Consider the following 25594-nt stretch of genomic DNA (forward strand, 5'->3'; position numbering starts at 1 on the left):
CAGCAGCAATAGATATTCATCAAAGTACAAGTCTGGGTATGATATAGTGTGGGATAGTATGGTATATTATACAAGTCTACTTCGCTCTATCCTATATCCATTTTCATGCTTCGTTTATATAGCCCGGTTGATGTCGGCATTTACCCCGGTGGTGACTAGAAAGCCCTCCTCCCTGGCTTCCGCATGATCTGTGGCTTCTTCACTACACTCCCTCCTCTACCAGCACCAGCACCGGCACCAGGAGCATTCCGCTGGCCCGTACCTAACCCTGAGCTCGCCATCACACCCCCGATCCTCTTCGCGGCAGGCGCAGGCCGTCTCACAACAGAAGACCCAACCTCGACTTCATTCTTGCGCCTGGAGAACTCGGTGCGTTCCTTCTCGCGCTGTTTTTCTACTGCGGCGCGTTCGCGGTCTGCGGCGATCTGGGCTTCGATTTCCATTCGGCGGTTGAACTCGTGTTCTGTGACGCGGCGTTCGCGGTGTGAGTAGCCCTTTTCTTTGACGGAGTAGAAGACGCCACCGAGTTCGGCGAGCCACTGCACAAAAGATTAGAAAAAGAAATAAAAGAAATAGTTAGAGAAATGGGGGAAGGTTGGACTTGTTTGCTTGCTTGAGGGGGAAAAGAGATGAAAAGGGACGGAAGGGAGGAAGACTTACATGAGGATCGACTGCGGTTACGGTGGACATGTACTCCTTGCTTGTGAGGATGAGCTCGTGGTAGACTACATACTCTGGGACGTAACCTAGGCCGTATAGAGCACTGGTTGGGTGGAGAGCCATGCTAACGCTTGTGCGGAGGTTGATGAACTCGCCGATTCCCTTTACTCGGGCGGCTTGGTGGTAGAAGCCAGAACAGATGCATTTTCGGATCTCGTCCCAGTCTGTGCCGCAGCTAACGAGGGGCATCTTTTGCACGACCATGATGTCGTGCAGTTGGTCACGGACTTCTTTCGCGCGACGCAGCGCCTTGGCGTGTAGGAAGTGTTTTGTGCACCAAGAATCAGAATAGCCGTTTGTTTTCCATTGGGTGTAGACGTGGAGAAGGGTGAGGTGGTCGGATTCGGGGACGAAGAATTTCTCTCGAGCGGCGTCGGATTCTTCTTGTCGCTCTTTGGGTCGGTAAAACACACTCGGCACGGATAACATCGATACGATGGTCAGCATTTCCTCACTGCAGCCGTATTGTTCTGCTGCTGTGATGATGAGTTTGGCGAGCGGGGGGTCCATTGGGAATGGTGTCATGCGTCGTCCTAAGTGCGTTAGGTCTCCTAGATTGTCTAGCGCTCCCAAGGACCACAGTTCGAAAAGGGAGGTGGAGATGGTTTCTTGGGGCGGGGGGTCCATAAAATCAAAGTCCAAGAGATCCTTCACCCCGAGAGACTTGAGAAGAAGTACTGTGTTTGATAGACTGGTTCGCTGGATTTCCGGGATCGTTTGCAAGTACATTTCATTTTTATACGCCACTTCCGTATAAAGACGATATGCTTTGCCTGGCCCCGTTCTTCCTGCTCTTCCAGAACGCTGGTTGGCATTTGCCTGTGAGATCGGTGTTATTTGAAGCGTATCCATGCCCATCCTGGGGTTATAGACTTTCAGTTTCGAGTAGCCCGCATCAACCACATACATAATCCCGTCCACAGTCAGACTAGTTTCGGCAATATTTGTTGCGACAATGACTTTGCGTACGCCAGGCGCAGCGCGTTCGAAAATCTTCGCTTGTTGCTCTGCTGGCATTTGACTGTAAATTGGCAATATACTGAGTTTGGGCGGATCGTTTAGTAGCTTCAATCTCTCGTCAACTAGCTCACAAGTGGATTCAATATCCTCCTGGCCCGTCATGAAGACAAGAATATCACCAGGGCCCTGTGAGACGTGAATGGCCAAGACCTGCTTGACAGCACTATCGACATAATCTTCGCAAGGTGTGCGGGAAAAGTGGACGTCCACCGGGAACGTCCTTCCTGGGATGATGAATTCTGGAGCACCGCCGAAAAATCTGGAGAAGCGCTCAGAATTCATCGTGGCTGATGTAACAATTAATTTTAGATCCCTCCGTCGAGCCAGGATCTTCTTGAGAAGGCCCATCAAAACATCCGTGTTTAAAGCTCGCTCGTGCGCCTCGTCCATGATGATACAGGAGTATTTATCCAGGTCTGTTTGAACTAGCGACTCTCGGAGAAGGACACCGTCGGTCATATATTTAATGACCGTCTTCGGACTTGTACAATCTTCGAATCGAATAGCATATCCAACAAGATCACCCAACTCAACTTCCATCTCCTCGCTGACACGCTTCGCAACACTCATCGCAGCTACTCGACGAGGCTGTGTGCATCCGATCATCCCGTACTTGCCATAGCCATCTTCATAAAGGAACTGCGTTAACTGTGTTGTTTTCCCCGATCCCGTCTCTCCAACAACCACAATCACCTGGTTGTCTCTAATAACACGCAATAGGTCTTCTCGGACTGCAAACGCAGGTAGGTATTCTCTCTGTTCACGGAGTGTCTTGCTCTTGCTGAAAGAGCTCTGGCCCCCTTCGTCCTTTTTCTTCATGTGTTGCGCAAACTTGTTCCCACTCTTGTAAACATCCTCCACAGGCATGGCGACAGCGCTGTCACCTTCGTCCTCCTTTATCCCCATCAGATTGCCCAGCGCGGTGCCTGCCATCGTTGTCGCTTCCTGCGCTTGTTTCTGTCGCTCCCGTTGCTGACGTCGTTCTCGAACAACTCTACTCCCCTTGCGACTAAACACTGCCATGTCACTCTGCGGATCCCGAACCGCGGAGATAGGCTCTAGCTGCTTGGTGAAAATCGTACGGCCATCGAGGAATGGTGGACGGAGATCGTGCACGAGTAAATGGATGCGGGTGCCTTCGTCATCTTCCGGCATGAAATCGCCATCGAAATCTCGTCTCTGAGCGACTCCAGAGGTAAGCATTCGATTTGTTTCCCAGTTGTCAATATCCTTGCGCTTCGCATCGCGTAGTGGCGCTGGGAGGTTTGAGCTTTTCAGCCTCTTGGCTGGAGGCTCGTTTGAGGCCATTATGACTGAGGGGGGTATCAGCGGGACAAAAAGAAATGCAAAAACTTCTGAGAGACTAAAAATCAAGTCGATTCCAGAAGGGTCGCCCTCCTGGCAGTTGACTGAGATGTTCAACACGTCGGCGGATCGAATCTATCAACTATGTAACGTAAAGCAAACAGTGCAAACGGTTTTTTGGCATCACGTGCATGACCTTCTTTTCTGGTACAGGATATGGTACTTTGTACAATTTTATAGACATCTGTTTGCTTTAGATAATTTAATATCTATTGGCTTATCATGGGACAAGACCTCCAGCAGAAGCAAGTTTTTCAAAGTGATGTTTAGGCGCTCTTTTTGTGCTGCTCGACAATCCTTCATAGCTCACTCAGTCTTGGCCCAAGAAGCGACAAGTCGCCGATAACAAAGTCCGCCCCGCACGTTTATTCTAGCTTTACATTTGCGCTGTGCAAGGAGATTTCCAGACAAGATGGCCAGCCAACAACAAGTCAATCCTAAGAAGCAACAGGGTAAGTCCATGGGCGTTTTTATTTTACATGAGGCACCGAAGTCTGTTGAAGAATGGAGCTAATGACAACTAGAGCTCCAGCTTCAATACACAAATTACAAAAACGCACTACAACAGCTGGCCCAGAAGATCGGAGATATCGAACAAGAAGCTGAAGAGCACAAGTATGTCGATGCTTTTTCGTCTATTTCAGCCTCTTGACTCCCCAGGCCATGCCTACCAATTGCTTAGACGGTGTCTTACTAACCGATCCCTCTGCTAGACTGGTCATTGATACCCTTGAACCTCTCCCCGAAGACCGAAAATGCTTTAGGATGGTAAATGGAGTCTTGGTTGAGCGGACAGTCAGCGATGTTCTCCCCTCGTTGAAGACGAACTCGGATGGTCTGAAGCAAGTGTTGGAGGAGTTGCTGAAGCAGTACAAGACTAAGCAGACGGAATTGGACAGCTGGAAGGTGAGTTTCGTCTTCTATGGCAGGCACGCCATCTTGAATTTACGGATCAATACTGATTTTCCTTTTGCGCTACAGAAAAAGAATAATATTCAGGTTGTACAACCATAGACAAATGATACTCTCAAGTGCCGTTTTTGCTACCCCCCTTAACACGGATGCTATGTTTCGGTTGTATTACGTATAATGTGAATGTGAAGATAAATGAGAGCAAATTGGCGCACTAGGAGTCTAGTGATTCATCTTAGTCTATGTTTCATCCTCGACACGTTCAACAGGGCTTCAACGGATAGGGCTCGAGCAGCAGTTTGATCAAACTCGACACAGCAGGGATGTTTGGGTACTCCACGTCATTCTTTTGAATAGTGAGGCAGTGTGTCGGAAATAAAATATCACCAAAGACAAGGCCGAATTTCCAATGCACCCGTGCCTAATGGCCAACTTGCGGCCTGAGGAAAAATACCCCGTCCACATATCAATCGACCACCTGAGGCGATGTAGAAAATCTCAATTCCTTTCCCTGGGGGACAATTTCATATATCATAGTTAAGAGCGGGATTTTTTAACCCCCATAGGGACGAATCCGCGCGCAAGTGCTGTCCAACCATTCCATGACGCTTATGCATCAATCAGGCGTGCAAGGTGTGGTTCGAGCGAGTTGGCGTCTTTGACAGTCCCAATCATGCAATCAAAACGATTACGTAGACCAAAAATCCAGTGGATTTCTATTCATTGTGTCTACGGTTGGTCTTGACGAGACTCTAGGATAACTTCATCTTACTCGGAAGAGGGGTTGGGGCTTCCGCATGTAGCTCATAAATACGATGCAGTGCCTAAATTATCGCCAACAGTTCCTCAAACCTCGAAAGAGAGGAGAGATCTCGTTTCTTGCTCGGTGAGAAATTCAAAGTCCCTGGAATTTGGGTAGAGGGGTGTATGGTTTGCGCTTTACGACTTGTTCAATCTTCAGACTTATAGAAGGTCTCGCTCGACTCGTATGTACTTGGGCTCCGGATGTTACACACTGCAGATTTGCCTTAAGTGCTGGGAATCAGTTATTATCTCAACTCCCCCATGCTATTCATTCTGCCAAAACTTGATTGTTAGTACTTTTTATTTCCAGTTCAGGGTGCTTACCATCACTCTTGCTTCATTTCTCTGGACGGAGAATGAAGGTTGATGCCTGAAGCCTGAATGCACCTCGGTTACAATAAGCAGCAAATCTATCGCCATGCAATTCTCCAAACATCCAGACAGCGATGTAAATTATTAGTATCAGTATTATTATTTTGATTCGGGTGTCTAAGTACTTTCGATTCATTAGTTGCATCGTTTGACGGTGATTTTAAGCCTACGAATCGGTTGATGAGGAATGTCCTGCCAGGTGGAAGGGAGCAGGTCCCTGGAAGGGTCTTTCAGATTTACAGGTCGAAAGTCTTCCATCAAACTTGAATCGTATTCTATCTAGTTGTTAGATCTAGATGAACCTTTAGACTGTACCGTTCCCATTATACCTACTCTAATATTCTGAACTACTAAGGTATACAGAGATGGCATCCGAAGAAGTGGAAAGATGGATGGCTGGAATTCATCACGTTGGTTACAATACCAATACACACCCCACCCCGAGCTGCCAGCCAAATTCATTGAAAACCCACCCAGCTAGAGCGTATTGAAATGTTCCGGGACGGTAAATAGCGTCCTGAGGCCATCCATCTCTCTCGTGCCAGTTCGCGTTGCCTCTCTTGTCTTTTCTCTTTTCTCACTTCTCTCCTTCTCTCTCTTTCAAACATTCGGTCCATCGCGATCGAATCATCCAATCATCCAGCCATCAGCCATCATATCGCCCTTCTTTTGTTTGGAAGTGCTTTCTCCATCATCTTAGGTTCCTATTGGTGTTGGCTTCGTTTGTACTCTGAGCCTCCAACAAACCAGTGATCGTGCTTTCTCCGTCAGGGGACTTCTGGTTCGCCAATTGACTGCTGCGCGCATCCTACCGCCAAACGACTCCTTCGACCACACCTTATCTCCAGGGCAAGACCAGCAAGAACCAATTACTTGACACGCCAGATCTCTCCAAGCAAGCATTCCAACTCTCCAAAAATATCCCCGATCGCCTCCTCATCTGCGCAACGTACCACTGCCAGTTATTGGCCCACCCACTGCTTACCTTCCGTGTCGCATCACCCGCGTCGCTCCCAGATCTTCTGTCGCGGATCCTGAGCGCATTGCTGACGTTACCGTCGCTGGAACTACTGCCTGTGCTGTAAGTCAATCCCCCAGACCAGGCCCCAACAAGAGAGTTTCCAGAACCTTAGCACAATGTACTCGTCGCTGGGCATCAAATCAGATTTTCCCACCCCATTAATCATTTCTAAAAAAAAAAAAATCCCTCCATAAATAATTTCCTTTTATTAAAAATTCCGCGAGTTGCCTGGCGCGCGCCTCATACTTCCGTCATCGAATGAGAGCCCCGCTGGACCTTGTTCACACCGCTAAGGCACTGACTGTTGTCATTGAAGCATCGCCAAATCCCCCACACGCGTTGACCACCGTTTTTATTCCTTGTTCAGGCTGTTGTGAAGCGAATCGCTGCCCAACCAGATACACACACCCTTCCCTCTTCATGCAGGAGAATTGAGCTCGAAAAATCCGTCGCGTGCTACACATATCTCTGACGTGGTTGCCAGCATATCTTAGACTCAGCCTTCCCATTCCTAAACCGGTATCGCCTATACTTTTCGAGAACAGCTAAAAATCATGTCGTCGACCTCTCCCTCGAAGGAACCGGAGGTGGAACCTGAAGCTCAATCAGGTGAAGAGCAGGAGCAAATGGACAAGGAACAAGATACCCAAGCGCAGGGCCAGGGAGAGTTTGAGGTTAAGGAGCAAGATAGATGGCTGCCGATTGCAAATGGTTAGTTGCGTCCCCTTGCAGCATATCTGTCCGTCTGATTTGCGCGTACCTTACATTTATCTGCTGGTCAACCGCCGTCTGCCATACTATCCGAGCACCCATACAACATTTGCGACCTGGCCCCTTTCTCGTTGGTCGCAATTTTCCCCTCTACCCTTATTTGTCCAATCTTCCCTGGTTTCTGTTTGGATATACAGCACCCGCTCAAAGTCTTCTTGCCCTTGTGCTTCTGCTTCGCAACACTACATGCAGTCTCCTCCTTGCCTTTGATTGACCAAAACTCATGACACTATGCTGATACTCGCCCCAAAGTTGCCCGGATTATGAAATTAGCCTTGCCAGAAAATGCGAAGATCGCAAAAGAGGCTAAAGAGTGCATGCAGGAATGTGTGAGCGAGTTCATATCATTCATCACCAGCGAAGGTTAGTCCAAGTACACCCACATACCAAATATGAGCAGATTACTAACTTCTCTATTCTTCTCAAAAAGCTTCCGAAAAGTGCCAACAAGAAAAGCGCAAAACCGTCAATGGAGAGGACATTCTTTTTGCCATGACCTCTCTTGGCTTTGAGAACTACGCAGAGGCCCTCAAAATCTATTTGTCCAAGTACCGCGAGGTAAGGCTTGTGCAACCCCTTGAGCAACCCTATCGTGGTTCGGCGACAGGCCGCTCTTATATTGAGACATGATGTACTGATTCCCATCTAGACCCAATCTGCACGGGGCGAACACCAGAACCGGCCCACTAGCAGTGGATATGCTGCTGGTGGACCCGTTGGTGGAGCTGGAGGTGCTGCAGCTGGACGCCCTGGAGCAGCTGCTGGTGCTGGAGGATTTCCCGATGCAGGCGATGGTGCCAACAGCATTATGAACCAGGGCCTGGACCCTTCTGAGCAGGATACCTCGGCTTACGGGTACCCACCTATGGTCGGTCAAGCTCATAACGGAACAGGTGGTGAATCCTATTAGTATGCCCGTATGGGGAGCATCCAGAAAGGCCTGCTGGCCTAATCCCATTATATTGTAAGGGCTCTTGAAGTTTTGGCTTCCCGCTTCCCGCTTACAGGGAACTTGGGCCCGGATTTCTTTCCAACAGGCTCTCAACCATGAGGCTCAGCTTTGGCTCATGGCCAGAGTCTTCTCGGAATTCTGGATGTTGCACCCTGTACAGCCTTCTCATGGTGTGATACGATATTATGGGTTTTTATTCATGGAATTTTTAATGGGTGGAACACGAACAAAGTAATACGACAGAACTTTCACGGGGAACTATCACTTCTCTTGCTTTTATCTATCCCCGTACTTCCCCGCGCAGCCGCAGTTTCTCCATTCCCTATTCAAACTTGTTTTTGTCCAATTCCCCTATTTGTACCTCGATCAATATAACATGTATACTCTGTCTGTGTGTGTGGGTGGGTGTGTGGGTGGGGGACAAATCGAAATCCAGTTACATGTTCCCTTCCTGATTTCCGGAACCAGACGCTTGGCTTGTCCACCCCATTGGAATCCCTCCTTACCCTCCTTACTTCTGATTTTGTTTATATTATACTGCTGTTTATCGGTATTCATTCATCATTAGCCTCAACAGACGGGGCGTGTCTGGGCAGCTGGGTGATCGGGTGACGAAAGAGTGGTCGATAAAGCAAGAAACAGGACTTTGTTGTCTCTCAGTGGTTGTGATCTCTTTCTTCTCTTTCTCTTTCTTGGTGAGACTACTATATGCTCCATGAAAGATTGTTGATAAGTTATATTTATTTATTATAGCAAACTGAATATATACAAAGATTCTTGAGAGGCGGTCTATCTAGAATATAGATCAGTTATGTCACATGGACTAAATTAGAACAATCCGAAGAAAGCAAGGATACCCATGAGGAAGGTATGAATAGTTATACAACAGGAAACCCCTAAATCTTACCTAAGGGACGGTTAAATTTGGTTGGGGATGCCAACAGAGATTGCATAAGTCGTTGGAGAACTCTACAGCAGTTTTATATAGGTCTTCAGGGTAAATTAAAGGTAGTGTATGTATATATGTATGTATGAGACATGTATTTTTGTATATACTATATACTATTTATGTGAATAAACAAGAGTACTAGAGGATTACAAGGGATTTCTTCACCTTTATATTTATGTTAATGGCTGAGGTAGTAGTGTAATAGTAGTTTGAGGTTAATAACTAGTTATTGATAGTTATTTGCTTTAGAATAGTCAGCGCGCCCTAGACCTGGGTTCACTGGCAAAAAAAAAAATGCAATTCTGATGGAATGGACCACATAGGATATCGAAAGTATCGTGGATATAGGCGCTTATAAGTCGGAGGAGCTGGATGGACCCGAAAATTTTCCTTCATGAAAACTGGCGAGGTTCTGGCAGAGTCGCCGCTACCCCTCCTGGAATGTTCATGGCCGGGGTAGCCCCTCCTTTCACATGTGAGTGTTTTCCGAAATAATGTATGTGCTGCAGGCAAGGCATATGGCATGGTTGCGTATCTATTCGCTAGGCCCAACAGAGATGATGGTCGGAATTTCTCGCGTCTAGCTTTGGAGATGGATCCGTCTAATTGAATGAACCCCCTCGCTAAAGTTTAGTTACGGCCCTGAAGCTTTCCTGTTGATGATGGAGATAAACATCGAACTCGCGAAGAATGTCTTGGATGAGTGCCGTTCCTGTGTCAGGCGGATTCATCCACCAACGGATCAACTGCGGAATGACAATGCTCCCGTCGCTGGCCTATTCCCATTAGATCCGTTCCATTCATCAGTGCTGCCCCGTCAACCATTCCCTTTCTAACCTAGCGATATCGGCATATAATCCCAACAAAACGCTCTCCTTGTATAAATGACCCCCCGCGTTCGGCTCCAATATGTAGAGGGAATGGTGGTCCAGCTACCTCAGGCGAGCTGTGGTGAGGTGACCTCCTATTCCTCCTCTTCCCCTTCATCTTAGTGTCAACCACCCACTGCTCACCGAAACCCGGGTCTTCCTCTGAGTCGCTGTCTAGCTCTTCCGGCGCGATATCTGCCGCCGCGTTCATGCCTAGAACACGTGTCAAACCCCACTGCATGCCGCGTATTTCTAATGAGGGCAAAAGGGTGTGTTTTAGGATCTGCTGTCTGCATTAATTTCATGTCACCGGAACAAATCTGTGCCGATATCTCATAGTTGAAAAGCTTTGTTTGTTTGCCGACATATTTCAGGTCAGACGGGAGAGAAGGCCGCGTAGTGATGGCAATATTGAATATTTCGCGACTGGCAACCAGAAAGTGCTCTGTTCAGTTCGGGGTCTGGTCATCATGCTCAACGGGTATATATGAGCAACCTCAACTGGTTCATCCTATGTTGCCCGAATCGCATGCTCTTACAAGTACAATCAGACCTGATGGGTGGAGGGCGACGGGTCGAATCCATCCTTGGTCATTGAATGATAAATGAATTAAGTCCTAGGGCTGGGCAGAGTCCCGCTAGGCGCGGGCTGCTAAATATACACTAGTCGGCTTGAGGACAACCCTTATCTCTGGGGGGGTGTAACTGTAAGAGCAAGCGATTCGGGCAGCATGTCTAAACCATTGTTGAACCAAAAGGTCACTATGATCAGGCCTGATGGTCTGATCTGCCCGAATCCCGCCTTATATACCCTAGTACTTGTCACGATGCCGTGACAACTATCCCCCTCCCAGAGATAAGGCTTGTCCTCTAGCTGACTAGTGTATATTTAGCAGGGACCCCCAGCCCGAGCACCCATCCTGCCTAGCGGGAACCTCTGCACGGCCCTAGGATCACAGCCGGATTCGAACCGTTGCCCTCCACCCATCAGGTCTGATCGTAGTGACCTTTTGGTTCCAATGGTTTAGTCAGCGGAGGCGGGACGCCCATCTCTGGTTCTTCCTTCCAGGGGCCGAGTACGGCCAGCCCCTTAGCATAGATCAGTATGTTGTATCCAAAAAATGGGACAACATAGTATGATACTTACAGGACAACAGAAAACGATCCCATGGTTGCAATAGTGCCTTCATCCAGGCTAGCTAAGGATTTGATTCGGTTCAAGTCTGCGAACCACACCCGGGCTGGGACTCTCAGTGGTGACCCACCAGCGGCATCTCAACACCAGCCTCCAGGTCCTGTCATAGTACTCCGTATTTTGAGGTATTGACTACTCCATATGTTTGTGGAGAAAAAAAGTCTTGGGATTTGGAATTCTGTGGAAAGATGACCTATGAGAGCACATAGCAGGTAACTGGGGAAATTTAATACTGTGGGTCACATGCAGCGCTAATCCTATATGGGAAAGCGAGCCGAACCGCATGACTAAGCAGCTACACAGCCCCTCATGGTGCCTCGTTTTTTTGGGGTCCAACGGTTAAGACATGCTAAGCGACGTAAGTAAATATATATATATATATACTGCCTAGGAAGAAAAGAGAAATCTAACTCAAGTTACATATCTATAGTCTATCCGTGCATCCACCCGCCATCTTGGAGGAGATCAGACATGGGGGTTTCCTGCCAATAAATCTGACGCCACTCATCTTCCAGTTCGGGGATACCTTCCATAGATGTAGGGAGAACCGGCTCCTCTAAGTCGGTGAAGGAGAATAGTTGGCGCCAGTCAAGCGACTCCCTGGGGTTATCCATTGTGTCTATGTTTGCGAGGTTGCTGGATGGGATCCAGGCGTCGAATGGTTGGTTGGCATTGGGACTGAGGTTGGTTTGAGTTACATTGTTCTGTATAGCAGTGTTGGGATGTGGGGTGGCGTTGTTATGTTGGGATTGGGTGTTGCTATTGTTAGGGTTATTGTTGTTGTTATTGCTGAACCGACGGGGTCTTTCACTGGTTGCGGCTCGAAGGTCTTCTTGAAGGCGCCTGGAATCCTCGAACAGCCGAAGGATAGTATTAGCGTGAGACCAGTACTGAGCCAGCTCGCGGAGTGAGTACGAGGCAGAGTCGAAACGGCGAAGCGCGTTGATTGCGAGGACAGGGTTAGAAAACCGGAGCTCTACCCGAACTTGGATCATTGCTGTGAATAGGGTATGAACACCACAGTACCAGAGGAATTTCAGCCTATCGTTCAGGCGGAGTTCTTCAAATATAGAGGCAATGACACCGGCAGCTGCGCTGCAGATTTCTGCATCGTGTGGCCCATAGTCGTCGGAATATGCGGAAGCTCTTGGATGGGGTCGATGGAGGAGGATTAGGAAGTTGTTATATGTGAGGTGAAGCATTGCAGACCATGGGTCCATATCCGACGCTCGAAGACGCAGTCTGTCCGGAAGCTTGAGTGACCAGTTTGCCAGGACTTCGTCAGCCTCTATCAGTACAGCCTTGCGACGCTCGGCGCTGACCCGGAGGCCGAACCGCTCACGAACAATGTACGAGATCATGGTGCAGAGCTCAGAGAAATGGATCACGAAGTCGGCTTGGACGCGGGGGCCACAGCCTTCAAAATCAGAAAAGGTCAACGGCGATACATCAGAATCCTCCAAATTGCTGGGCCTCGGTGTTAGCAGCTGGCAAGCTTTGGTGGCGGGTTGAGGGTGAAGTTTACTTACATAGCTTGTGGTCGACCATATGAAAGCGACACCATGACATCAAACTGAACTAGAATATACCATAGCCTCCTCCACATGCGACGATCGCGTGGCACAAAGCGACTGCCCACAGGGTTACGGTGCATACCCAGCCCTGTCGCAATTCTTGTGGCAACCCCCACCCAATAGTGCGCGTTGGCTGCTACATCGTCGTCCGCGACATCGGAGTGCCAGGTAAGCAAAAGGGCAGCCTGGACCATGATGTCGCGATTTCGCTCGATTCTGCTGTCAAACAACCACTTTGCACGACGAAAGAAGATCTCCTTCAGGGCATCTCGTTCAGTTTTAAGACGAGTGACATGAGCCCCAACAAGGAGGATACTTTGTAGCAGGAGAATCGGGGGAGGGTCTGAGGGATCTCGATGGCGATACTGGGCCATGAAAAGGTCTTCTTCGACAATAGGGTACCCCGGGTTAACATGGGTAAAATAAGCTTCTACCAATTCATCGGCAAGAGCAGGTTCGGGCAATGTGAAAGCATCCATCAGAAGCTGGTCGTGGCCTGTGCGTAATTGTCGTCGTGGGATCTCACTGCCGGCATAGTGGTAGACATCATCATCCATTTCCCTTTGTTGTCGGATCAGGAAGGACATATTCGAGAGCTCGTGGCCGACATAAATCGCTCGCACACCTCTTTGGATTTCCCGGGCACCCGATGCCTCCTCATCAATTAGTTTCACTAGACGTTTCTCGATTTCCGCGCGAGATTCCCGCTCCGACGGATCCGAGACGGATGGACGGTTGTTATACACCGGGGAACTCGAGATCGACGAGGGTCCATGGCGTTGAGTATCGTTATTAGAATTATCAATGGCGTTGTTGCTGTTGTTATGATCATAGCTAGAGTTAGGGCTGTGGTTGTGCGGACCGCTATTCACAACGAAGGGTGGAGACTCAACCTCGGGTTGGCCACTACGGAAGGTGGTCGTGAACGCATTGGGCGGGTCAACGGACGGAGTGGTGGGAGATAGAGATTTGGAGGTATTTTCGGAAGGAGGTCGGCAACGGATAGGGACGGGGTCAAGGATAGAGCGCACTGGCAAACGCTTCTTCTTTTCATGAATCTGGCAATCCGCCTTGCCCGCGGAGCGACAGTTGGAACATGGCAGGCCAACAATGCGAGCGTCGCATCGTACTTTGCGGCGATGGCAGTGAATGCAAGCTGCAGAGCCTAATAGTATACAAATTGTTAGGGCCAAAATATGAAGAAGGGCGGGGGGACAAATTGGGTGCGGATATGGGCAATTGGGAGTACCTGACTTGCGCTTATTTACACCACGGTCAGCGGGTGAGATGGTAGTGGGCTGCGCGGTGGAGGACATAGCCGAAGCATTGACAAAAGATCCAAGGCCCGGACACCATCAAACAGGACGGCCCAGGAGAAATGTGGAAGCGGAGAAAGTGATTCAGGACGTCATGGTATGGAGAGTGGACCAAAGGATAAGCAGCAGTAGCAGTAGTACTCCGTAGGTAGTGATAGAAGAAGAAGAAGAGGAGGAGGAGGAGGAGGAAGAAGAAGAAAAAAGAACACGACCGTTGAGATAAGCAAAAGATTGCGATAAGGTGGGGGGGCACAACCAAATAAATCAATCATTTAGACTTCAAGCCGATATCGTCCCGATGGCTCGTGTATCAAATTTATTATGTGCAAAATCACCCAATTAATATTACCCTCCATCGGAACTACTCCACCCACTTTGATACTACTACTACTACTACTACTACTACTACTACTACTACTACTACTACTACTACTACTACTAGGTACCGAGTATCTGCACTCAGTAGGAGTTTCCATCGTGTTCGGAACTGCGTTCTCATTCATCAGGATTTATTTGCCTGCTGGAATAATATCAGAGAAGATCGTCCGACACTTGTCGTCTGGCCAGTCATGTAGCATTAGCTTCTAGAAAATCAAGGCGGCGGCGCCAAACACCAGACTTATTCCGGTATCATCCATTCATTTTATTTCCTCTATATATATTACATATGTAATATTGCAGATAACACTGTGCGCCAAACCTCAGCGCATCCGTGGAGGACGACGCATATAGAGATTGTTGGGAATTCCCTACCTCAAGCCGATGAGCGTGGCTTCGATGGAATATCTCGAACGGGGGTAGTATAGAGTCGCTAATTTGGGCAATCGCTAGTCAACTGGTAAATCAATATGAAAGCTGACACTTGATCAGCCAAAGACAAAGCGTTTCCAATTTTCCGCAAGCTGTCGGACTCCTTGTTCCAGAGTCCATCCACGTAGTTCACAGATCTGGCGGGCAACCTCCTCTAAGACGTCGTCCATCTCCTGACCCGCAGTGTGAAGGTCACTCTCAATTAATATTCGATCATCGGGCAAGGCTTTTATTACTGCGGCCGCCTTGTTACACGCGAGATGTCCGAAGTTTATGACGCTAGAAAAGGAGAAGTAAACATCTGACGGGTTGGAAGGGTGCAGGAACTGCTTCAATGGATCCACAGGTCCTGAATAAGAATGCATACATATCCGCGGAGGAAATGGGAGAGGTGTTTCGTCCCGAGCCTGTATATTTTCTCTCTCATCTTCTGCGTCACTTTCTGTGTGGGCATCAGTGACACTAAGACGTCGTTGTCTTTCTCTCCGGGAGGCAATTTTTCGCTCATGCCCTGACCACAGGCTCTTAAATACATCGAATACTGCTCCATGCGCTTGAACACTATGGACGGATACCGGTCTTCGAAGCTCACCGGCGAGACGTAGCTGAGCCAGCAGAACGGCCTTCTGGTGATCCGGTCTTACTTGATAAGGAGAAAGTAATCGACGTTCACGGGATCCTGGTGTTGTTTGATCATCCCTGGTATCGACCTCTTCCTGAGTCCAGGCCTTGGGCAGTCTAAAGGCACGATCTAGCCCGATCTCCCCGACAAGGGCTAATGGGAAGCTCATGAGTCTCTGCCTTGTGTCTGCGATAAGCTGTGATAGAGGCTTTGGGTCGGGCAAAGAAGATATGAACTCGTCATTTGGAGACGGTTTTAGAACTCTGGTATAATGGGTTCTTTTTACTTCTGTGGCCAAGAGTGTTCCTTGGTTTTCTGGTACAGCCGCAGTGTCATCTATGATCTGGTGTGAAAACCAAGGGTGCCAACCAAAACACGGTAGCACGCGCTCTCTTATTGAATTTTCGACGCCTGCAGGATCCTTGGCCAGTGATACTGCTGTTTGAAGCACCAGATCTTGGTCTTCGCCTCGAGTCGCCATGATTGTGAGGGTTGTTGCTTTCATCCGCGGTATTTGCGCAATAGAGGACATGGTGTCGGTGGGGTGACAATGGGCGTCGAACACCCCGAGATCCCACGGAAAATTGGATCCATCTGTCGGATCAGCCTGAGACATGATGAACCAGACCAAACGAATCCAATCTACACCCAGAGTTTTGGGTTTAAGTTGAGGTATAAAAAAGAAACTAGAGAGAGACAGTGATGTAATGCGGGAGGCAACTCGTTCGTCCAAATCACGGTCTGTGGATGCCTGGGGCAGGAAACAATCACATGCTCGTCTCCGCAGTTGTGACCTTGTTTTCCAACAACACAAGGAGGACATAAACGAAGAAGATTTCATCCGCGGAGGAAATGTCTGTTTTATCCCAGTTGTATAATGCTGGTTTCTCCATTTACCCCGAGACAGAGTTTCTCTGGATGCCTCGTTGAGCCTTGAGAGTGTGAAGAGTCCTACTATACATAGGTATATACTTGCTCGCCTACATGTCCACCACCACTTCTTTGGTCACTCTCCCATTTCTAGCCCTCATCTCAATTCCCCTCGCCATATCAGCTGCTGTCACGATTTGTTTCTCTATCATAGCCCTGTTTCTGCAACTCTCCGTGGTCTCCATTGAGCTGTGCTATGCTCTCTTTGCGAATCTCTTCATAATCCCTCCATCTGCTAGCTGGTCTCTCCTGAGCTTTACAGCGTCAGAACCCACCACGCCGAATAGGCAACAGTCGTTTGATTATGGCTTAACGATTCCATCTCCGTATCACCTACCCCCCGCATTTCGTGGCCAGAGTCATCCAGCCTTGGACCCCCGACGAAGCAGCACAAATCTACCAGACAGCCAAGACGCCCAGGAAAGCGCCGTCCTGAGCTTCGATGGTCGATATTCGAATCGGCCACACTTGCGGAGGAGCCTCCCATACATCCCGTCTTCTGGCTTCCTCGGTTTAATTAGCGGCGACGGGGATCGAGACTTCGAGGGCCTCGGGGGATGGCGCTGTCCACCATCCTCTTCGAAATCTCTAGGGCATCGCTCCGGACGTACCTCGCCGTCGTCGAGCAACAGCCTCAGTGACGAAATCGACGAAATCGCATGGGTGTCCATAAACAGTCGATTGGAATTACCCTCCCAGCCACTAACCCACCGACGGGATGCAGAGAGTTCGGAACCCTATATTCCCTGGAGAAACCCGCGGCAAACTGCCTCTCATAGCACTGATCCGCGAGGGAATCACAGCCAGAGCCAACGCCATCACCGCCGTTCCGCGACTACAAGCATGGTATCTGGTCTTGGTGTTCGATCGCCCAGCTCCCCAGCTCATCCCCTGTCAACTCGACATGAATCCCAACACGACGACGAGCCCATGCAACAAGGCTTATCTCCCCGATCGCAGTCTCACACTTCGCTCTCGGCACACTGGGAGCACCCAGTGACAACAAGTGCGTCAAATGGTGCCGGAAGTTATTTTGCTTTACAGCCTAAGAGTGGTGCGCAAACAACTAGCAATACCACCCCAAATGACGAACGGAAGCCCGCTAGAAATATGCTGGTAGGCGGCGGTCTTATTCACTATCCTACCGGTTCGCGGAGTCGTCGAACAAGCACCCCCGGTTTCAAATCGATAGGATGGCTGGAGTAGATAGATTTCTTGTAGATAATAAAAGCTACTCTTCGCCTCCCTCCCCCTTGTGTATTTTTTCGGCCATTTTACAGTTTGGTTATTCTTTGATGTATACAAAAGCCCATCTAGCTGATATAATGAAGTGATGAAATTCATATTCTTTGACGACAATGTTTCTTCTATCTTGTGTGTATATATATATATGTACATCTTCCTGTATCTACCACATGACCGAACTCCGTAGACAGCCAGGCAGACCTCTCCGCCGGCCGACAAAAAAATCTATACATCCCAAATAAATCCCCAAAGTCAACAAAAACGCTAAAAAAGAAATTAAGGCAAAGGAGGCAAATCATAGCCCCCTCGTCCGTTCTGTCCGGCTTACTTCCTCCATCTCGGCTAAAACGACATCATTAAATTGCTCCCATCCATCGAGGTAGACATGGTGACCCGAGTTCTTGATCATGACAACTTTAGCGGATCCATTATCTGCTTCTCGCTCTTCGGGTGTTGCATTCTCAAGAACGCGTCGCTTTTCTTGCAAAATTTTAGCCGTGGCTGCCACTCCGCCCTTATAGTCCATCCAGTCGTGGTCACCGTACATAAAGATCACCGGGATACCATTTTCGCGTCTGGGGTTTCCCGAGACCATGGCACTGCTGTCTGTGTTGTTGGCGTAAGGAACGGTCGATGGGATTAGTTGTCGACCCACGCCTTCAATTCGTCGAATGAGAGGATTGCGCGCGAATGCACCAGGGGCAAGGATATACGAGAGTGCGTACTCCCCGCTACCTCGCATACTGAAAATTGAGTAGGAGTAATCGTGGAGAGCCTTGGCTTCGTCAGCGGGCAAGTGGGAGAAGCGGCGGGACGTCCAGCCGGAGACGAGTCTAGGGCCAAAAGGTCCGGCCCAGCGGACAAGGCTGAATGGGGAGATGTTTGCATCCCATAGGTAGGCAAACCACTTTGGATATGAGCGGCGGGGGGGACGGTCCTGAGATGCAGAGTCCGTGGGAGGGCCTTTGAGGAGGATGTTGTTGTCTCCCTTTGGTACATCACCGGAACGCGCTCCTGCGTCCAAGTTTGCGCTGCTGGGTTGGTCCTGCTGCGCCTCGGGCATTTCTGCTGCCACAGCGTACGGGTCCTCTGGGATCCCCACGGGAGAGGCCAGAATGAGCTTGTTGAGATGTCCTGGATATTTCAGGGCGTAATTTACAGCTATGTAGCCACCCATGCTGTGGCCGAGTAAGGTAAAGCGTTCAATTTTGCGCTTGACACGCCATTCTTCCAACGCATCCACAAACCAATCCTCTGCCTCTTTGATAGCGGCTTCCCGGGCCTTTGCTTTGATACGAAAATTCGGTCTGGTACTGCGACCCATGCCAAGCAGATCGAGGGCGTGCAGTTGCCACCCTTTCAATCGGCTCAAGGGTTCAAAATTTTTGTAGAAAAATCCCAGCCCTGCTCCATAACCGTGAAGTATGACCAAATGCTGGTCCACCTCTTCTCCAATTCGTTCCACGGAGAATTCGTTAAGAGCGCGATTTTTGCCGCTCAGCTGGACCATGCTAGAAAGCCATCGTCGAGGGCCGTAGGGGTCATTGAGGGAATTGGCTGCTACCTCGCCCTGCTGGCTTTGATCCGCGGACTGTAGGCTACCGGGTACCCCATTCGAACCATCGACAACCTTTCCCGTCTGCAAGTGCGTCGGGGGTTGATGCTGGAGGTAAGGAAGATAGGAGAGAACTTTATGCTCAGCAGCGGCTGCGGGGATAGAAGACCACTACAAATCCAAACTCAGTAAATGCATGAAACTTGACTGCCTGGTTCAAGAACATACCCACTGGCTGAACCCCTCTCGGTAGCCTAGCGGAAACCAAGACATTGGCGTAGGGGTTGCACTGGCACCACGAGCGGCATGCGGAGTGTTGTCCGCGGTCGAGTCCTGCCGGGTACGATCCTGGAACTTGCCTCTCGACGATTCCAGCGATTCAGACGCCATGGATGTCGTCGAGCGGCGGGAGAGAGTGGAATTGGGGAAGGAGATGACACGTGGAAATTCAATGCAGGCCCAGGGTCGATAGACCTGAAAGTAGAGAGAAGGAAGTCGGCGGTTAGACACCTTGTCACGCGAAGAGTCGAGGAACAGAAGAAATAGCTTCCTCCGTCACTCGAGATCACAAGAGATAATTCAAATAAAGCTAGGTAACCAAACGAAGGCGAAAAGATGACGGCTTGACCACGGAGAAAAGCTGAGGCCCGAGGCGTTGAAGGCGCCAAACACCGGTTATCCCCGACCCAATAAGGAGGGGTGAGAGAGAATCACAGAGAAGAGAGAATTGATACTGAGATATGTTTTCTTTTCTTTTCCGTTCTTTTCTTTGGTGTTGTGGTTGTGGTTGAGAATGCTTAGGAAAGAAAGGAATGGATAATAGGAAGAGAGGGAAGAATTAAACAAACAGTTACATATAAAATACATCTTGCGGTTTTTTCCAACTCCAGTTCCCGTGAAGTCATCAGACCAAACTTGTTGGGAACTTCAGATACACCACAATCAATCAACCATAACCCCTCCTGTTCTCTCTCTTCTTCTATGCGATGAGATAGTCCTGGGCCGCAACGGCCATTCTCTTTCTATTCTCCTGCTCTATTCATTACCCTTTATATTCTATTTATCTAGCTATCTCTCCAATCGTGGTCCTCGATCAATAATACTCAACCTGCCAGTACCCTCTTTTCTCCCCTTTCCTTACCACCGTCATGGCAACTCCAAGCCTGGATCAACTCGTCAAAGGCTCTCCAGATTCAAGTAATCGTCTACGCTCGTCATCCACTGCCTCGACTCATACATTAACACACCCGGGATCTTCGGAGTCCCCATCACCTTCACCTCCATCCACCACCACCGATCCGCTCTCCACTTTGCCCTCCTCTCCTCCCCAGATCTACCTCAACCTGCTCATTCTAGAAAGCTCCCTTCGAGCCCAGTACCTGGCCTTGCGAGAACGTCGTCGCCAAAATACCTTTTTCCTCCTCCTACTTACGTCCTGGATTGCCTATTTTTCCTACGCGCTTTTCCTGCGCCCCCGTGAAGATGGGCGCGGAGTCGGAGGGTCTGTATACTGGGTTGTGGAAATGTGGGAGAGGGTCGCGCTCCTCGGAGGTGTGGTGACAGCACTTCTGGTCTGGGGCACAGGACAATGGGAGCGTGGTATTCGCTGGCCCCGACGCTGGCTTGCCGTTGCGAATCGCGGTCTACGAACCATGAATACCAAGATCGTGGTCATCCGTGGCCCGTGGTGGCAGGAACTCCTGTCCTACCTCTCCTTTCTCTTTCCTTTCACCCTCCCATTTTCCCCCTCTGCTGTAGGGGATTTCCACTACATTGAGCGCCCCGCATCTGAGAGGCGTGGGAGTCGGTCTTTTCAGCCATACCACAATGTGGATCCAGAATCGGGGCTTGTAGAAGAGGATCTTAGCCCCGGGGGGGATCATATCCGACTTCTCTTACTTCCAAAGCTGTTCTCGCCAGAGTTCCGAGGAAACTGGGATGATTACCGCACCGAGTTTTGGGACAAGGAAAACGAAAGACGCACCCATCTTCGTCAAAAGTTGCGTGATAGGGAACGCCAGCTCGCCCGGCAAGACGGTGGTTGGTTTTGGTGGGTTGGATTTGGCTGGAAGGCATCGCGACGTCGTCGACTTGCTGCAGCAACAATTCACAAATCTATTGAAGGCGAGAAAGGTGCCCCCCATCGTCATCACCAGCACCATCACCAGCACCCCAGCATCTCCAAGCTAGCCCACGACTCAAAATCCCCGCTTCGACGTTCTACGCGTTCCGATTCGCTTTCTGGCACACCTTCCCGAAGTACAACCCCCATCGATACCGATGAACGCCCACCATCAAGATCTTCCGCAAGCGGCCGTCCCCGTCGAGGCAGTTCCGCAACCTCGGGTTCTGAACAAATGCATCACAAGAAAAAGAGAGGGTCGAAATCAATCTCGCGCGGATTATCCCCCTTGACACAAGCCCAGATCCGGGAAGGTGTGCGCACGGCGTCCTTTTCTTCAGATGACTCTATCTCTATCTCGGGATTTTCCATAGACAAGGAAAGGGTAAAGGAGGAGGATATAGAACTTTGACCCTCTCGGGTGTCTGGTCTGGTGTTTGCTTGTATTCTTCTTGACTGTTCTGTTTTATATTGATACTATACCCCTGGTAATTAATTATTGGTTGTGCAATTATCCTTGTGGGTTTGCGTAGATCGGAAATAGTGGCACTCACTACTAGACCAGACTTTCCTTCTCCACAGATCCGATCCTACCTTATCATAATCTTGACATGAAGCCGGAATCCAAAAGGGGGTGCCCAATGGACGTTCTGTTCTGTATAGTATTGTCTCTTTAAACTCTAACAAGGTCTCAAACCCAATCATCTGCAGGATCAACAAAGCACAATGCCAGGAACAAAGTACACCAAGTCAACCCCTTGCATGCTCAATCTTCATCTTCTTGATCCATATTCTAGGTATTTAGTATGGTTATTGTTTGTAGCAACCTGAAAACGCCAGGGATGATTTATGACAAAACAAGCAAGCAGGCAGGCACAGAAAGTGTAAGGAAAATGAAAGAATGTATTTCCGTCCGTATTCGTCAAACTGCATTACATAGGTAGGTAGAGAAAGGGACAAAGGGAGAGAAGAATGTAGGAAATATAGGTCAAGAAATAGATAGATAAGTAGGTAAGTAGGTATGTGGATAAGTAATGCTCTAGCCCTCGTCAATAGTCGCTCGTTTCATTTAGATTCTGTATACGGTTTCGTCTTCTTCAAGGAACCTGTGGGGAGGAAACAAAACACGAATTAGTTTTCGAGCTCAAAAGACTTAATAAAAATGGTACATTCAAGCCAGGGGAAAACTTACATCAATTCATTTCTCTCGTTCATGGCCTTTAGAGCCTGGATTGCCTCTGATCGCTGGAAGACATGGGATTCTCCAAGTGACCTGGAAGTGCGCACGGCGGTGTTTACTGCTCCGATAAGTTCCTCAACGTCGACAGTATCGCTATTAGCAAAAAGCCTGGTGCCCATCAACGGACCCAGGGCTTGGCGGAAGATCGTTAGACGAGCAGGGTGGATTGGCTGGGAAGAGGCAGGTGCGCTAGACGCGCCTTGGGATTGGGATGTATCTATCTGTGACTGTGACTGAACCAGCTGCGAGGCAGGTCGAGAAGAAGCAACCGACATCCGAGACTGGCTAGATTGCATCCGCTGTCCACGGGGGCTGGCGCTGTATAGATCATCTCCGTCATCAGAGACACTGTCCGCTTCTGCATCCATTTCAACATCGTCAGCGGTAGAGTGGGAGGCTGCCGCGCGAGTTCGCAGGATGCCGCCGCGTCTGGTAGAGCGAGGAGTTGCGGAGGTAGTTGCGGGGGTGTTATCATCATCGCCATCTGAGTCAGAACCACTCGTATCAGAGTCTTCATCGAATGCGGTAACCTTTCTCCTCTTGCGGCGTTCGTCCTCAAGGATTTCTTTGAACATAGCAAACCGCAAGATGGATTCTGCCACTTTAGCATCACGTTCCTCAACTCGGCTAGAAAGACGGGATTTTGCGTGAGCGGTAGACAGGCGAATCAATGTCTCCAGGGTACGAGCAGTAATTGGTGATGTGCGTCGCTGATTTGCTGATAGATCATCGTTTCTGAGTGCCGAGTATGTCGCAATAATGTGATCAGCAGCCCCCTTGGTCAAAACAGGCTTCACTCTCGACTTGGCGTATTGAATATATTTTTTAATAAAGGGGATGCTCAGAATCTCGATGTTCTTTCCCCTACCCCGGCTCATATTGGCCATACCAGCATGGAGCATAGAATTGAACTTCTCATAAACTTCGGTAGGTTGGTTGGCATCCTCGTTGTCGTCAATGCCGACGCCTAGAGTTTGGGTGAGCTGCTCCCGTACAGGGGCACCTTCCTCTGTGCCAGGCTGGCGATATCTGTGCATGCGCAAAACGTGCTCCGAAACCATTCTGTCCTTGGCGTCCTCAATATCGTCTGTAACGACAAAGAGTAAATCAAAACGCGATAGAAGAGAATCAGGCAACGCAATATTCTTGTGAGGGTCTTTATGAGGATCGTATTGCCCATATATCGGGTTAGCAGCGGCCAAAACACTGCAGCGAGCATTTAAGCTAGTGTGAATACCAGCTTTTGCGATTGTGACTGTTTGCTGTTCCATAACTTCGTGTATAGCAACTCGATCCACATCACTCATCTTATCGAATTCATCAATACAGACCACACCTCTATCACCCAAGACCATAGCACCAGCCTCAAGCCTGCGCTCACCGGTCTCCTTGTCAGATGTAACAGCAGCCGTGAGACCCACTCCAGAGGAGCCTCGGCCGGTTGTTGCAATAGCGAGTGGAGCAGTATTCAAAACAAAGCGTAGCATCTGAGATTTGGCAGTTGAAGGATCACCAACCATGAGAATATTGATATCACCACGCAAGTGTGTACCGTTATCAAGGTTCTTCTCCATACCGCCAAGAAGCATGAGTAATATGGCCTTCTTAATGTAATCATGACCATAGATACTGGGAGCAAGCGAATGAGACAGCAATTCGAAAACCCCCTTCTTCTTGGAGACTTTATTGATGTTTCGAATATCGGTGTCAGTAATAGTAGCCTGTGCAATACCTCCACCTGACTTTGAGGACAACTGAATAATGTTGTTTGCCATCACAAGCGTTCGGAACGTAGAAGATCCAGAGTTCGCATTTCGATTTCCCAAGGAACGGTATATTCCCACCAGCTGGATTCTGTCTCCTGGTTTTGCGCGGTCAACCAAATCATCGTCCACAATAACATCCACACTTCGGGGCAACTGGCCCGCTGGGGCCCGTTCGGGCATTTCTTGAATGGAAATAGTTTGATGATCCATATACGTAGAGTAACCGTACTCCGTGATAAGCTATTAGAATTATTGTATCAGCGACATGCCCTGGTTGGTAGGACGTAAACGAAGTCATACCGGGTTCTTTTCCTCGTCTTCTTGTGGGTAGACGTTCAAATTTGTTACCCCATTGGCTGTCATAGTCTGATCCCGATATCTCCTTGATAAGAATCTGTCTTTTCTCTCGTTGTAATGGACACTCTGGATCACTTTTGGTCGAACCAAGGAACATTTCGTGACGATTCCCTCGAGGGAGATCATCCGATTCAAATGGGAGGATCCGAGGGTTCTGGGGTTGCATGAAAATTCTCCAAAGGCTCCAACATAGGCGCAATAATAGTTCTACACAATGTCAATGGTGTAAAGTATGCAAGACCCGAATGAAACCTTACCACATCATCTGCCGTTTCGCTGGCCGGTCTGTTCAATGTCTTGATGACGTCTTTCAAAGCTCGATCGAAGGCTTGTGTGTAGTCAAAAGGAGATGTGAGAAGACTGAATATTGTGTTAGCTCGAAGGGGAGTGATTTTGAACGATAATTACAGCGTACCCGTCTGCCAATTCACGGTTGTGTGCTCGAATTTCATCAATGCTAACCTGAACGCAAAAACACGAGTTAAACTCCAGGTGGCCCCGCACTGCGTTAGAGTAGTGATTCGGGGAGACATACTATCAATCGACGTTGTTTCCGGTTTAGCATCAACACAATATCGGCCCGGTAGCTATTCAATCAAGTCAGAGACTCTATTTAACCGTACAGTATTCGGAGGGGTCTAGAAGTATCGACAGACCTGCGTCCTCTGTCATCCTCTATTGGAACAAATAATTAGCAAAATCACTGACAGTCATATATATCGATTTGATACTTACGCGGATCAAGGAACTCAACAGCAGCTCGCACTCGATCTTGAACGACCTCATCGTGGAGTTGCGCTCCATCCATGGCGAAGACTTGTTCCACCGACGGTGCGAGGATAAAGTGGAAATGAGAATGGCTAGTATAGATTGAAGGGACGCAATCTAGGAGTTAGCAACAAGTGCGAGGTCCTTGGGTGTGAGGCGGTAAGGTCAGTCTGGTGTCTGCTGCGGTAAAAGAAATGAAGGGTGGGAGGGAGGATTATTCTTCAGAAACACGCAATCCTAATCAGGCAAAATTAGAACGCGTCCAGGCGCGTCGCAGACTCTACAGTGATGACTAAGCACATGCCCGATCAAAAAAAAAAATATATATCTTCAAGTCTT

At 49.0% G+C, this 25594-nt stretch overlaps 10 protein-coding genes across 10 annotated transcripts; 4 read left to right on the plus strand and 6 right to left on the minus strand.

The window, feature by feature from the left end:
• Positions 1 to 36: 36 nt before the first annotated feature.
• Positions 37 to 1741, minus strand: P175DRAFT_0516260 (putative mRNA splicing factor RNA helicase (Prp16)). Its single transcript, XM_040898899.1, has 2 exons — positions 661 to 1741; positions 37 to 539 (listed from the first exon to the last, which is right to left on the minus strand). The coding sequence occupies exons 1-2, from the start codon at positions 1735 to 1737 to the stop codon at positions 156 to 158; spliced, it is 1461 nt and encodes a 486-aa protein (XP_040751968.1). The 5' UTR covers positions 1738 to 1741; the 3' UTR covers positions 37 to 155.
• A 1776-nt stretch (positions 1742 to 3517) lies between these two features.
• P175DRAFT_0436417 (putative prefoldin subunit 2) lies at positions 3518 to 4119 on the plus strand (the record flags this gene model as incomplete). Its single annotated transcript, XM_040893800.1, has 4 exons — positions 3518 to 3557; positions 3630 to 3720; positions 3819 to 4011; positions 4087 to 4119. 4 exons carry the CDS (start codon positions 3518 to 3520, stop codon positions 4117 to 4119), a joined length of 357 nt encoding a protein of 118 aa, XP_040751969.1.
• Positions 4120 to 6586: 2467 nt separating this feature from the next.
• P175DRAFT_0223151 (nuclear transcription factor Y subunit beta) lies at positions 6587 to 8104 on the plus strand. The gene is made up of 4 exons (XM_040892625.1): positions 6587 to 6925; positions 7238 to 7348; positions 7416 to 7543; positions 7635 to 8104. Exons 1-4 carry the CDS (start codon positions 6769 to 6771, stop codon positions 7893 to 7895), a joined length of 657 nt encoding a protein of 218 aa, XP_040751970.1. The 5' UTR covers positions 6587 to 6768; the 3' UTR covers positions 7896 to 8104.
• Positions 8105 to 9509: 1405 nt separating this feature from the next.
• On the minus strand, positions 9510 to 10340 carry P175DRAFT_0531920 (uncharacterized protein; the record flags this gene model as incomplete). The annotated part of the gene is made up of 4 exons (XM_040899920.1): positions 9510 to 9662; positions 9751 to 9968; positions 10066 to 10181; positions 10252 to 10340. The coding sequence occupies 4 exons, from the start codon at positions 10338 to 10340 to the stop codon at positions 9510 to 9512; spliced, it is 576 nt and encodes a 191-aa protein (XP_040751971.1).
• Positions 10341 to 11337: 997 nt separating this feature from the next.
• P175DRAFT_0501204 (Zn(II)2Cys6 transcription factor) lies at positions 11338 to 14047 on the minus strand. The gene is made up of 3 exons (XM_040897110.1): positions 13774 to 14047; positions 12480 to 13689; positions 11338 to 12417 (listed from the first exon to the last, which is right to left on the minus strand). The coding sequence occupies exons 1-3, from the start codon at positions 13838 to 13840 to the stop codon at positions 11382 to 11384; spliced, it is 2313 nt and encodes a 770-aa protein (XP_040751972.1). The 5' UTR covers positions 13841 to 14047; the 3' UTR covers positions 11338 to 11381.
• A 417-nt stretch (positions 14048 to 14464) lies between these two features.
• On the minus strand, positions 14465 to 15963 carry P175DRAFT_0458018 (TatD family hydrolase). Its single transcript, XM_040894666.1, has one exon. The coding sequence runs from the start codon at positions 15886 to 15888 to the stop codon at positions 14707 to 14709; it is 1182 nt and encodes a 393-aa protein (XP_040751973.1). The 5' UTR covers positions 15889 to 15963; the 3' UTR covers positions 14465 to 14706.
• A 130-nt stretch (positions 15964 to 16093) lies between these two features.
• On the plus strand, positions 16094 to 17510 carry P175DRAFT_0501207 (uncharacterized protein). The gene has a single exon (XM_040897111.1). The coding sequence runs from the start codon at positions 16257 to 16259 to the stop codon at positions 17406 to 17408; it is 1152 nt and encodes a 383-aa protein (XP_040751974.1). The 5' UTR covers positions 16094 to 16256; the 3' UTR covers positions 17409 to 17510.
• An 11-nt stretch (positions 17511 to 17521) lies between these two features.
• P175DRAFT_0516266 (putative alpha/beta hydrolase) lies at positions 17522 to 19805 on the minus strand. The gene is made up of 2 exons (XM_040898900.1): positions 19231 to 19805; positions 17522 to 19173 (listed from the first exon to the last, which is right to left on the minus strand). Exons 1-2 carry the CDS (start codon positions 19390 to 19392, stop codon positions 17743 to 17745), a joined length of 1593 nt encoding a protein of 530 aa, XP_040751975.1. The 5' UTR covers positions 19393 to 19805; the 3' UTR covers positions 17522 to 17742.
• Positions 19806 to 20150: 345 nt separating this feature from the next.
• Positions 20151 to 21536, plus strand: P175DRAFT_0437480 (Spo7-like protein; the record flags this gene model as incomplete). The annotated part of the gene is made up of 1 exon (XM_040893854.1): positions 20151 to 21536. One exon carries the CDS (start codon positions 20151 to 20153, stop codon positions 21534 to 21536), a length of 1386 nt encoding a protein of 461 aa, XP_040751976.1.
• A 328-nt stretch (positions 21537 to 21864) lies between these two features.
• Positions 21865 to 25295, minus strand: P175DRAFT_0546403 (MCM DNA helicase complex subunit MCM3; the record flags this gene model as incomplete). Its single annotated transcript, XM_040900402.1, has 7 exons — positions 21865 to 22230; positions 22317 to 24370; positions 24431 to 24694; positions 24745 to 24847; positions 24903 to 24949; positions 25023 to 25074; positions 25192 to 25295. 7 exons carry the CDS (start codon positions 25293 to 25295, stop codon positions 22194 to 22196), a joined length of 2661 nt encoding a protein of 886 aa, XP_040751977.1. The 3' UTR covers positions 21865 to 22193.
• Positions 25296 to 25594: the final 299 nt, after the last annotated feature.

The sequence above is a fragment of the Aspergillus ochraceoroseus genome (genome assembly GCF_002846915.1).
Source record: "Aspergillus ochraceoroseus IBT 24754 chromosome Unknown P175scaffold_4, whole genome shotgun sequence".
NCBI classification, from domain to species: Eukaryota; Fungi; Ascomycota; class Eurotiomycetes; order Eurotiales; family Aspergillaceae; genus Aspergillus; species Aspergillus ochraceoroseus.